General features: G+C 41.1%; 1 protein-coding gene across 1 annotated transcript in view; it reads right to left on the reverse strand.

Annotated features, from left to right (window-relative positions):
- Positions 1 to 12099, reverse strand: part of FAM83F (family with sequence similarity 83 member F) — a 305909-nt gene that overhangs the window by 42693 nt on the left and 251117 nt on the right. The window contains exon 3 of the mRNA XM_044068588.1: positions 6557 to 6678. Coding sequence (XP_043924523.1) covers positions 6557 to 6678 — 122 coding nt within the window. The remainder of the gene's footprint in view (positions 1 to 6556; positions 6679 to 12099) is intronic.

Raw genomic sequence — 12099 nt, forward strand, 5'->3', positions numbered from 1 at the left:
GCTTCACTAGGGACGGCTTGCACCTGTCACCACTGGGCTTTTGGATATTGGCAAAGGCTCTTGCCACCCCCATAGTACCTTTTTTAGGCAAGGCTCAAAAGTCAAACCCACCCCCATAGAAAGCACAAGGAACAAGAAACTAAGGGTAATGCTGCTTAACACCAGAAGTCTTAACCTCAAGATGCACGCACTCAAAGCTCTCCTCAGTATGGAGAACATCGATATCTGTGCAGTGACAGAAACCTGGTTCAAGGCTCCAGAGAGCACCCCAGCGCTACCAGGCTATACCTCATATCATGCTTTTCAGCCCCAAAACCCGGACCGAACCACAAAAGGAGGGGGAGTTTCCATATTTATCAAGGATATCCACACCTCCAGGTTAGTGGCATTGCACGAAGTATCGGAGACCATCCATGTGCAACTAACAGTGGGCAAGACTGCTTTTCGGTTTATAGCATCCTACAGACCACCCTCTCAAAGTCAGGAATCCCACTCGGCTTTCCTGAAAACATTGGAGAACATGAAGATCTCTCTGAACACCATTATATTGGGCGACTTCAACTACCCAAACATTGACTGGGAGCACTACTCAAGCCCCAGCACCTTAGCCCAAAGGTTCCTGGAAATTATAAACTCAAATGCTATGGAACAACTAGTCACCACTCCCACAAGAGGGAACAACATACTAGACCTGATCATTACCAACATGGGGACTCTATGCTCCACACCAGAAGTATATCCCTCATTGGTAAGATCAGACCATAAATTAATTTCACTGGATGTTCCCATCCCGACCCCACCCCCAGCCCAGAAAACCACAGTGAAAAACTTCTCAAAAGCAAACTTCTCACTTCTCAAATCCAAAGTGGAATTCTTCAAGGCCCCAGGGCCAGTGGAAACTACGGCCCAAACTGCAGAATCCTATATAAACGCATTCTACGGACATCTCCAGGAATGCATGGATCATGCTATCCCAAACAAAACCAAGACCCAATCATCCAAAGGCAGGCGTCCAGTCTGGTGGACCCCTGCCATAAATAAACTATACAACAGAAGGAGGAAGCTACTACATGATAGAGCAAAATCCCTAACAGGGAAGGCATCTCTGATCAGTACTAGCAAAAAATTACGATCCCTCATAAAATCCTCCAAGGCCAGCTTCGAGAGAAATATTGCACAGGACACCAAAGACAATCATAAGGCTTTTTTCAGTTATGTTAGGAACCTGGGGTGCAACTCCCAGACTTGTTCTGAGTCGATTCTAAACGACAAAAAATACACTGAACCCACAGACATCGCCAATATCCTGGCAGACAGGTTCAGTGCAAACTTCTCCACGCCCTCCCCGCGGAAAAGAGCAAGTATCTATCCCAGCAGAGGGCTGCCTCCCAAACATCTCTGATGCTCAGGTGAAGGCTGCCCTCTCCAAAGCAAAAAAACACTGCTTCCATGGGACCAGATGGTGTCCCAGGTTGGCCCTACATGAACTCCAAGAGGAACTAATCCCTCAAATAAAACAGCTATACAATCTCAGCCTCACTACAGTATATGTGCCCACAGAATGGCGTACAGCAACAGTGGTCCCACTCCACAAAGGTGGAGCCTCTACGGACCCTGGAAACTATCGCCCCATAAGCCTGACTAGCTTAGTCTGCAAGGCTATGGAGAGGATCATCATGGAGCTCATAAACAAAGACATTGGGGACCTACAGACACTAGATCCTACCCAGTTCGTCTTTGTCAAGGGCAGATCCTGCCTTTTGAACCTGGTTGACATCTTCAAAACAGTCACCAAAGCCATAGATGAAGGGAAGGTAGTCCACACAGCCTATCTGGACCTTGCAAAGGCATTTGACACAATACCCCACTCGGGCATCATAGATAAGCTATCCAGCTTAAATATAAACCCCTATGTCACAAGATGGGTCGCAAACTGGCTCAAAGACAGAACCCACAGAGTGAGAGTTGCTGGAGCCATGTCAGACTCGAAACCGGTCACAAGTGGCATCCCACAGGGTTCTGTCCTGGGACCACTCTTGTTCGGTATATACTTTTCCGAGGTACAGGCAAACATGGGAGGACTATGGCTCACCAAGTTCGCAGACAACTGCAAACTGGGCACCATAATCAACTCTCCAGCTGACACAAACATCCTTCAAAAAGGTCTCACAGAGACAGATAACTGGTGCCAGTGCCATGGTTTAAAGCTAAATGCCAAAAAATGTATAGTCATACCCTTTGGCAATAACAATGTGCCCACAAATTACCACATAGGTGGAAACCCATTAAGTACAGAGAAAGTTATTAGGGACCTGGGGACCCAAGTTGATAGCAATCTCTCCTTTGAAAACCACATTGCCAAAGTGGTTAAAAAGACCTTCTACATAGCCCACCTCATCATGAAGGGTTTCACATCTAGATCAAGAGAGGTGATCGTGCCCCTTTATTCATCCCTCATCAGGCCCATCATAGAATACAATGCCCCTTTTGGGATGTACCTTACCCGACACCTGCAGCAATTAGAAAGACCCCAAAAGTATCTCACCAAGAGGGTCAAGGGTCTCAAACAGATGCCATATGCTGCTCGGTTAAAAAAACTCCAGCTTTACTCAGTTGCATACCGCCTACTTCGAGGCGATCTATGCCTGACATACAAAGCTATGTCAAATCCAGAATTAATGGACATGCTCCACCTCAGTAAATCTAAATCCCTTAGAGCCACACGCTTGAGGGACTTGAACCTTAGCACAGAAATAAAGAGAACTTGCTGGAGGGACAGGTTCATAACCCAGAGGCTCCCTTCGCTCTGGAATAGAATTCCAGTTCATGTGAGGCAGAGCACCTCACTGAATCTCTTCAAGAAGAATCTTGATAGGTGGATGGGGGATCGTAGGTTTGTCCCAGGGATTACTCCCGTGTCACTATTAGACAGAGGCACAGTAAACTAAACCTTAAAAAGGGCACAGTATACTCAAATCAAGGGGTGGCGTAAGCCATACAGAATCGGGCTAGGCTTATAATTGCCCCAGGGCAGATAGCCTAGTATGAACCTATGAACCTATGAACCTATGAACCTAAGGTGACCTTTAATGGATGAATATGACAAACTGTCTTTCATGAGTTCACACAAATTAGATAAAACACAAGGAACCACACATTTTATGGGATCCAGATTTTTAGCTTGACACCGATTGAAAATTTCTTCCACTTGGCTATGTAGGATTTTATCGGTGATAGGTTGGGGTGAAGCAATGAGCCCTTCTGTTGTGCGATTTGGTCTAATTTTTTGAGGTAGCTTGTGGTGATTGGCCTTAGCTAAGAGTTAGAGAAGGTGGAACTAATGCTGCTTAGACCAAAATGGAATTGCCAGTAGAATTCTTAGTTTTTCTTATTGGATTTTTAGTAAGACTTTTGATAGTAGAGGAAGTGGAGGAAAAGGCATAAAGGAACCTTCCTGTCTACTGAAAGGCAAAGCATATGTCCTCCAAGCCTGGAGACAAGGAATCCTTTTGCAGAAAAGGGGAGCCATTTGTTGCTGTCTGAGGCAAATAAGTCTATCTGGGGTGTGCCCAACCTATAGACTACATCTAGGGATACCTGTTTGTAGGGGTCTTTGACAGACCTGCTGAGGGAGTCTGCTAGGGCAGTGGCCTGGCAGGGAATCTAAACTGCATGAAGAGATATGTTTGCTTTGATGACCAGATCCCAAGTGATCTGAGGCAACCTGCACAATTGGTAGGATCTTGTTCCACCTAGCTTGTTTATGTACCACATGACTACTGTGTTGTCTGTGAATACTCTTAGATGTCCTGCTTTCCAGAAAGGGGAGAAGACTTGTATGGCCTGAATGAGATCTCTCATCTCTTTTGGGTTGATGTGTTCTGCTTTGAGGTTGGTTCGCTGACAACCCTGGATACTGTGAGTCCCCATCCATGCCCCCAGATCCTGTTAGAGGTGCCTGTGAGTAGTTCTTGACTTGGAATCTGCACCTTGAAGGGCAGGCCTGAATTGACCCTCACCTATGCCACCCACCAAAGGATCTCCCTGTTAAGACAAGGTATGAGAGAGATATGTGTATCAAGTGGATGAAGGGATCGTACGTTTTCAGGTACCACTGTAATTTCTTCATATGCAGCCTGGCAAATGGAAGAATAGCGATAGTTTTTACCATGTAATCTAGTGTTCCAAGAATCTTCCTGGCTGAGCAAGCCTAGAGAGGTATGAGGGATCTGAAGTAAGTTGAAAGGCTCTACAACTTCTCCTGGGCCAGGAAGTCCTGCATGCTCTTTATGTCTAATCTGAAACCCAGGAAATCTAAGTACTGAGGGGGCTGAAGGGAAGACATTTTGAAATTGACTGTGAACCCCAGTTGCAGAGGGAGGTAGAAAGTAATCTTGAAGTGCAAAAATATGGTCTGAGGTGATAAAGCCCGAATAAGCAAATAGTCTAGGCAGGGGAATATGTTTACTCCCTGAGTCCTGCAAAATGCTATAACTTGAGCCAGGCACTTAGTAAAAATTCTGGGGGGTCACAGAAAGCCCAAAGGACAAAGAAGAAAACTGAAAATGTAATGAGCCAGTACAGAATCTCATGAGTTTTCTGCAATACAAGTGTATGGAAATATGCAAGTATGTGTCCTTCAAGTCCAAGGATACCAGAAAAACCTCTGAAAGGATAAAGGGAAGAAGGGTCTGAAGAGACAGCATTTTGAAAGTGGTTACCTTGAGGAAGGTATTGAATTAGTGCAGGCTATGTACAAGGACCCAATGACTCAAGTACAAACAGTGTTTGGACTCACAAAGAGGTTCCCATTGGGAGTGGGTGTACATCAGGGATCAGCTCTGAGCACACTGCTGTTCATACATTAACAAACAGGTAATTGGGGACAGAACAAAGTTGCTGTATGCAGATGATGTGGCATTACAGTCGGACTCTGAGCAAGAACTACAGCAAAGAATAGGGGAAGGTAATGGAAACGTGAAGGCACATGGGATGAACCTGAGTACAGATAAGATGGTTGTAATGACAGCAAATTGGGGAAATCAGAAGAAGCTGAGAATAGAGATAGAAGGAAAGGTAGTGGAACAGGTTAACAGCTTCAAGTATCTGGGAGGGGTGGTTGAGGAGAAGGGAAATCTGAATGAGAAGGTCAAAGCTAGAATCAGAGGGGCTACAACCAAATGACGCAGAGTGCCAGGGGTAGTGTATGACAGAAGAATGCCAACGAGGCTGAAAAATAAGGCATACAAAACAGTGGTGCAACTGGTAAAACTATACGTTACAGAAACTTGGGCAGTAAAGGCAGAGTTGTTGAGGAAGCTAGAGGTGATGGAAATGAAGTGCCTGAGATGGGTGGTAAGATGCATGCAGTGGTACCAACAAAGAAATGAGGACATCAAAGCAGAATCCAATGTAGCGCCAATTGCAGAGAATGTCAAAGAAAACAGATTAAGGTAGTTTGGGCACATGTAGAAAAGCAGAAGACAATCTGGCAAAGAAGATTTGGGACAGACAGGAAGAAGGCAAGATAAAACAAGGGCATCCAGCAAAGAGACGGATGGATGGCATGAGAGAAGACATGCGACAGTCAGGCATGACTGTCGAAGAAGGTAGGAGAGTGGTACTGAATCAAGAGAAATGGTTGACAGTTGACATGACACCTCTATCCCATGTAGAAAATGGGAAAGACAGGATTTATGACAATGACAATGACCTTGAGGAAGGTGGTGAGCTGATACAGGTCCAGTAGGAATCTCCAATGTCCTTCCTTCCTTGGTACCAGGAACAACCTGAGGTAAAATCTCCTGCCCAGGTGAGTGAATTTGAGAAGAGTATGGTAATGAATGATCATTAGAATTTGAGGATTCCTCCTCATCCTCAGAGGAAGTCTTCACAGTAATCTTCTGTGGAGTGGGCGGAGGGGCTGAAAAGGAATGAGTTTTAAAGGCCATAATGGCATTAAAAGCCTCTGAGAAAAGTCCATCCACTTCTTTTTCCTAGAAGGTTGGGGGAGGGAACATGCTTGGCCTTCTGATGTTTTTTCTTAGGGGTGACATCCGAATATACAAGCACAGAGCCTCTGACCTCTGGCATAACTCAATCAGTGTACACAGGATCTCTTCTAATACTAAAATTTGAGGAATACCTTCTGGGCTCTCTAAGATAACAATCCATAGTCACCCATTCTCTATAGCAGTAGCAGTCACTTCAGACAAATGGAAGCACTCTTGCAAACAGTTTTCCTTATATTATTTAGAGATAGTATATATTTTGTATGCTTTAAGTATTGTTGTAAATATATGGACAGGTTTCTTGTAAGCAAGAAGACCTAAAAATGCTGACTGCATTATGTTTCTTCCATGAAAGTGGTCTTTAAAATGTGCTTCTCTAACTGAAGAACTACATTACCTGGTAGGTATCACTAGTGACACATCATGTTAACCTGTGGGAACATGAGAAGGTAGAAGAGCTGTAAAGGAGAGGGAATAGTATTTCAATTATTACCATAGCAGTTTATAAGGAACTCATTTAAAACAGACAAAAACTGATAACACACCAGTAAGAACCTGACATCACTTTATCGCCATCGATCAGCATAAATTTATGGGAAAGACATCCTTGGATTTTCCCAGTTGTTGTAAGAAAGCCAACCCCAGGTAAAGTGCGCACTCGAAGGCTCTGAAACAAAAAGTGAAAATAAATTAGTTTATGATGTAAATTAATTTGTGAGGAATGTGTATGCTGCTCTAAATACAACAGTTTATTCCAGCTTCTGTCAAGGAAGGTACATTTTATTCACAATACTGGCTAAAACAGATGAGTGATTTCATACTACAGTTTGCTATGCAGTAAGTTATAATTATAATCTATTCACACAGCAATAAAATGGTACTTTCAGTTTACAGTAGTCCAAGAAACTTTTTTAATATTTACTCTTCTACAGTACTACTCTTCTACAGTACATACTGATTCACAACGGGTGACTCTGTGGCAGTTTCCATCCCAGTATAGAGCATCTCTGCAGTTGTTACTCTTCTTATAGCATCAGCATACCTCTCAATTTCTAACAGCAAGAAATCTGGACAAGGCCATAAATAATGAAGGGACAAAGGCCAAAAATAGGGCAACTTTTTAAATATTGCTCTTATAAACTTAGAAAATGGATTGAATAATAAGTTTTGCATTAGCATGAAATTTCTGAAGGGTGCAAGATCTAAAATTTGAATTTCTGACATTATTTGTTTTACTTCAAACCTCAATATTTTGCCAATGGTTTGTCAGAAAACCACAATTTTATGAGAAACAGACCAAAAATATAAGGCAAAAATCTGGACATTCTGCAAAAAATCTGTACAGTTGAGAGGTATCACACTGTTCCATCTCATCAGACGTAGTATCAGTATTATTACCTTCATCTCATCAGACGTAGTATCAGTATTATTACCTCCATCTCATGAGATGTAGTATCAGTATTATTACCTCCAGCTCATCAGACGTAGTATCAGTATTATTACCTCCATCTTATGAGATGTAGTATCAGTATTATTACCTCCAGCTCATCAGACGTAGTATCAGTATTATTACCTTCATCTCATCAGGCGTAGTATCAGTATTATTACCATTAATGTCATCAGACATAGTATCAGTATTATTACGTCCATCTCATCAGACGTAGTATCAGTATTATTACCTCCATCTCATGAGATGTAGTATCAATATTATTACCTCCAGCTCATCAGACGTAGTATCAGTATTATTACCTTCATCTCATCAGGCATAGTATCAGTATTATTACCGTTAATGTCATCAGACATAGTATCAGTATTATTACGTCCGTCTCATCAGACGTAGTATCAGTATTATTACCACCATCTCATCTTATGTAGTATCAGTATTATTACCTCCATTTCATCTTATGTAGTATCAGTATTATTAACTCCATCTCATCAGACGTAGTGTAAGTATTGTTATCTCCATCTCATCAGACATAGTATCAGTATTATTACCTTCATCTCATCAGGTGTAGTATCAGTATTATTACCTTCATCTCATCAGATGTAGTATCAGTATTATTACCTTTAATCTCATCTTATGTAGTAGCAGTATTATTACCTCCATCTCATGAGACGTAGTATCAGTATTATTACCTCCAGCTCATCAGGTGTAGTATCAGTATTATTACCTTCATCTCATCAGACGTAGTATCAGTATTATTACCTTCATCTCATCAGGTGTAGTATCAGTATTATTACCTTCATCTCATCAGATGTAGTATCAGTATTATTACCTTTAATCTCATCTTATGTAGTAGCAGTATTATTACCTCCATCTCATGAGATGTAGTATCAGTATTATTACCTCCAGCTCATCAGACGTAGTATCAGTATTATTACCTTCATCTCATCAGACATAGTGTCAGTATTATTACCTTCATCAGACGTAGTATCAGTATTATTACCTTTAATCCCATCAGACGTAGTATCAGTATTATTACCTCCATTTCATCTTATGTAGTATCAGTATTACTACCTCCATCTTATCAGACATAGTATCAGTATTATTATCTCCATCTCATTAGATATAGTATCAGTATTATTACCTTTATCAGTCCCAGCCATAAATTTTGCATTTTGTCAACATCATTTTCTATTCAGGGAGACATTTTCAAGCAATCAGAGATGTAGCTCATAAAGTCCCTCATGAAGTACAAAGACAATTTATAAACATGCTCAGGCTGCTTTTAAAGTCAGAAAAGGTGCAATCATATGTAGGTGTGATCCTACTGATCCCAGCAGTGGGGGAACAGATACTATAGTTGTAGTACGATTGTATGAGGAAATGAGAAGATAACTGTTGCTCGTCTGGTCAGGAAAAACAGACGAACATTAGTGGGTTCAGTTCAAGCAGCTTTACTACACACAAACACATCAGGAATGAGGCTTTGTAACTTAAACTTATAAACAGACTGACTACCACACTCACACACTTTAACACTCTGGCTGTTCTTTCAAAATGCCACTGCTGCCTGCACATGCTCACTATTTACATGCACATGCCTACATCTGGAAATGCTTCTTAAAGGTACATACACACCTGATGTACTGATATAGAAATAGTCTATATATGAAATGGCACTATTCAATGACATTCAATTTACAGAAATGATCTTTTGACAGAGTTATACAGAACTAATTATTTGACATGCACTCATACAAAATCAGACACATATAAAACAATCATGTCCAGGTTGCTGTGTATTTTACACTAGGTCTGGACATGCGACCTGATCATGTAACATAAAAGTCAGAACTGAATCAAGCAACAGGGACTGTCTTCAAGACATGTACAACTCTGGGGATATATGGGACATCATCATGAATGGGAATGGATACTGAGACATGTTCTTCAGTATGAGCATTGTCAGCGTTGCTCTGAGATCTAGAGTCTGTATCACAGGTACAATGCTGCAATATCATTTCTGATACAGGCAGAAGATGTCTGCGATTTCTCCTGTACTCTATACCCTCAGATTCCACTAAGTAGGATCTTAGCTTGGCACATGTATCTCTCACTTGACCAATTTGATAAAAGCCTTTTGCCGTTTACATCCTCACTGTCTCTCCTTCTTTTAACGGAGAACTCTGCTCATTTTATCATGGCTGGAATTCTGAGAAGAATGCTTCTTAGAAAAATGGGTTTTGATTCTCTGTTGTTTTTAGCATTAGGCACCAACAAACTAGAACTGATAGGCAAGGTTATTCTGGTTTGCCTAGACAGAAGTCTCTGAGCAGGCGAGCCAAGTAGGTTGTCATGGGGTATATTTCTGAGATTAAGTAAATTCAAGAAGATATTGGTATTGTCACACTTTGACCTCTCTAGTAATTGCTTTGCAATCTGTACTGTACGTTCAGCAAGGCTAGTGACTTGAATAAAGTACCACTCTTTTGCAAATCTCTGAAACAATTGACTGGTAAACCGTGAATCATTGTCAGAAATAACTTTATGTAGCCTACCATGGACTGAGAAATAACATTTCATCTTAGTGATAACAGCACTGGAAGTTAGGTTAGGTAGCAAATCGATTTCAGACTAGTTTGAATAAGAGTCTACCAACAGTAAGTAATGCTGATTGTTCCACTCAAATATATCAGTTGCTACTGTTGACCAAGGTAGTTCAGGAATTTGGCTTAGCTGAAGTGCCTTTTTTTTTGCAAATGCAGCTTAGTACAGTTGCACACTGAACAAGATGAAAGCACATTATCAATGTCTTTCAATAGAGAAGGCCAAAATACTAGTCCTCTTGCCCTTCTTTTGATGGAATCAGAACCTAGGTGGCCATAATGCAAAATCTGAATGCATTCACTCTGTAAGGAAGTAGGAACAATAACTTTGGACCTTTGAAAATGATGCCATCTTCCATCAGCATCACATCTCTGTATGGAAAGTAAGGTTTTACTTCTGGCGGTACACAAGATTGCTTTGATGGCCATCCCACATTGATGAAGTGGTTGAGCTTTTGCAAAATTGGATCAGTCTTTGTATGATCTCTCAGCTCATCAAATCTCGTGATAGAAATATTACACACTTCCATGACATCAAAGTCAAAATTCTCTGCATCAAGCTGTTCTGTGGTACTTCTGGGCAATCTGGATAAGGTATCCGGCAGATAAAGAAATTTACCTTTTGTATAGATCATTTTGAAATTATACTTTTGCAATTTGAGCATCATTCTTTGTAGTCTTGCTGGAGCTGAATGCATAGGCATGTTTAAAATAGTGACTAAAGGTTGACGGTCAGTTTCTGTCTGGATAGCTTGGCCATAAATATAATCATTGAACTTCGAATATGCAAACACAATTGCCAAAAGTTCCTTCTCAATTTGAGCATACTGCATATCAGTTTGGGTAAGAGTTCTAGATATATAGGCATCAGATTTGCCCTCTTGAAGAATAACTGCACCAAGACTGAACTTTGAAGCATTACATGAAAGAACTACTGGTCTGTGGACATCATAGTAACTTAATGTAGACAGTTTGGCTATTTGCTCTTTGAGGTTATCAAATGCTCTCTGGTGTTGTTCTAACCATGACCAGGCAACATTTCTGCATGTCAGCTCTCTTAAAGGTGATGTTAACTCACTAAAGTCAGACATAAATGTCTCCCGATAGTTAATCCCTACCAAGAAAATGCTGTAGAGCTTGGACATTGTCTGGAGCTGGCATCTGAAGAATGGCTGCTTGTTTAGAAGGATCTGGTCGTAAGTCTTTACTGGTAAATAAATGACCTACATAAGTAACTTCTGGTAATCTGAATTTACATTTCAGAGGATTGAGCTTTAAATTCACTTCACACACTCTGTCCAGAACTTTCCTGAGGTTTTTGTCATGCTCTGCTTCACCATTACCTCAAACCAGTAAAACATCAACTATTATTGCACATGGGTAGCCTGAAAAAAAATTGCTCTATTGCATGCTAAAAGACTTCACTGGTAGAATTTATTCCAAAAGGCATCATGAGGAATCTGTATCTACCAAATGGGGTACTTAATATAGTCAGTAGTGAAGATTTGTGATCAATCATTACTTGGCAAAATGAACTCTTTGCATCTAAGACAGAAAAAACAGTGGCATTTGGCATGAGGTTTGCAATTTCCTAGACTGTACCCATGGGGTAATGATGTCTTTTTAATGTCTTGTTCAAGTCTCTTGGGTCAATGCAATGATTTCATATGAATTTTTCTAATGGGCAGCTACCATGGAAGAAACCCACTCAGTTGGTTCTGTGACTGGACAAATCACACCTTGCTGCACCATTTTGTCTACTGGACCTTAACTTTGTCCTGCATAGCTATTGGAACACTTCTTGCTGGTCTGACCACTGGATTGATCTCTGGATCTACTTTCATGGAGTACACAACTGGAAGTTTGCCTAGCTTGCCGTCGAAAACATCAGCATACTCTGAGAAAATAGTGTCACGGAAGATGGAACTGGGACATGTGCTGACATGATAGACTTCTTTGGTAAAAGAAAGCAGTTTTATTCTCAAACTGTCTCTGAGACCTAATAATGACTGCACATGTCTTCAGAATATATAAAACT

Source organism: Protopterus annectens, chromosome 1.part0, assembly GCF_019279795.1.
Source record: "Protopterus annectens isolate FY-2018-M chromosome 1.part0, PAN1.0, whole genome shotgun sequence".
Taxonomy (NCBI): domain Eukaryota; kingdom Metazoa; phylum Chordata; order Ceratodontiformes; family Protopteridae; genus Protopterus; species Protopterus annectens.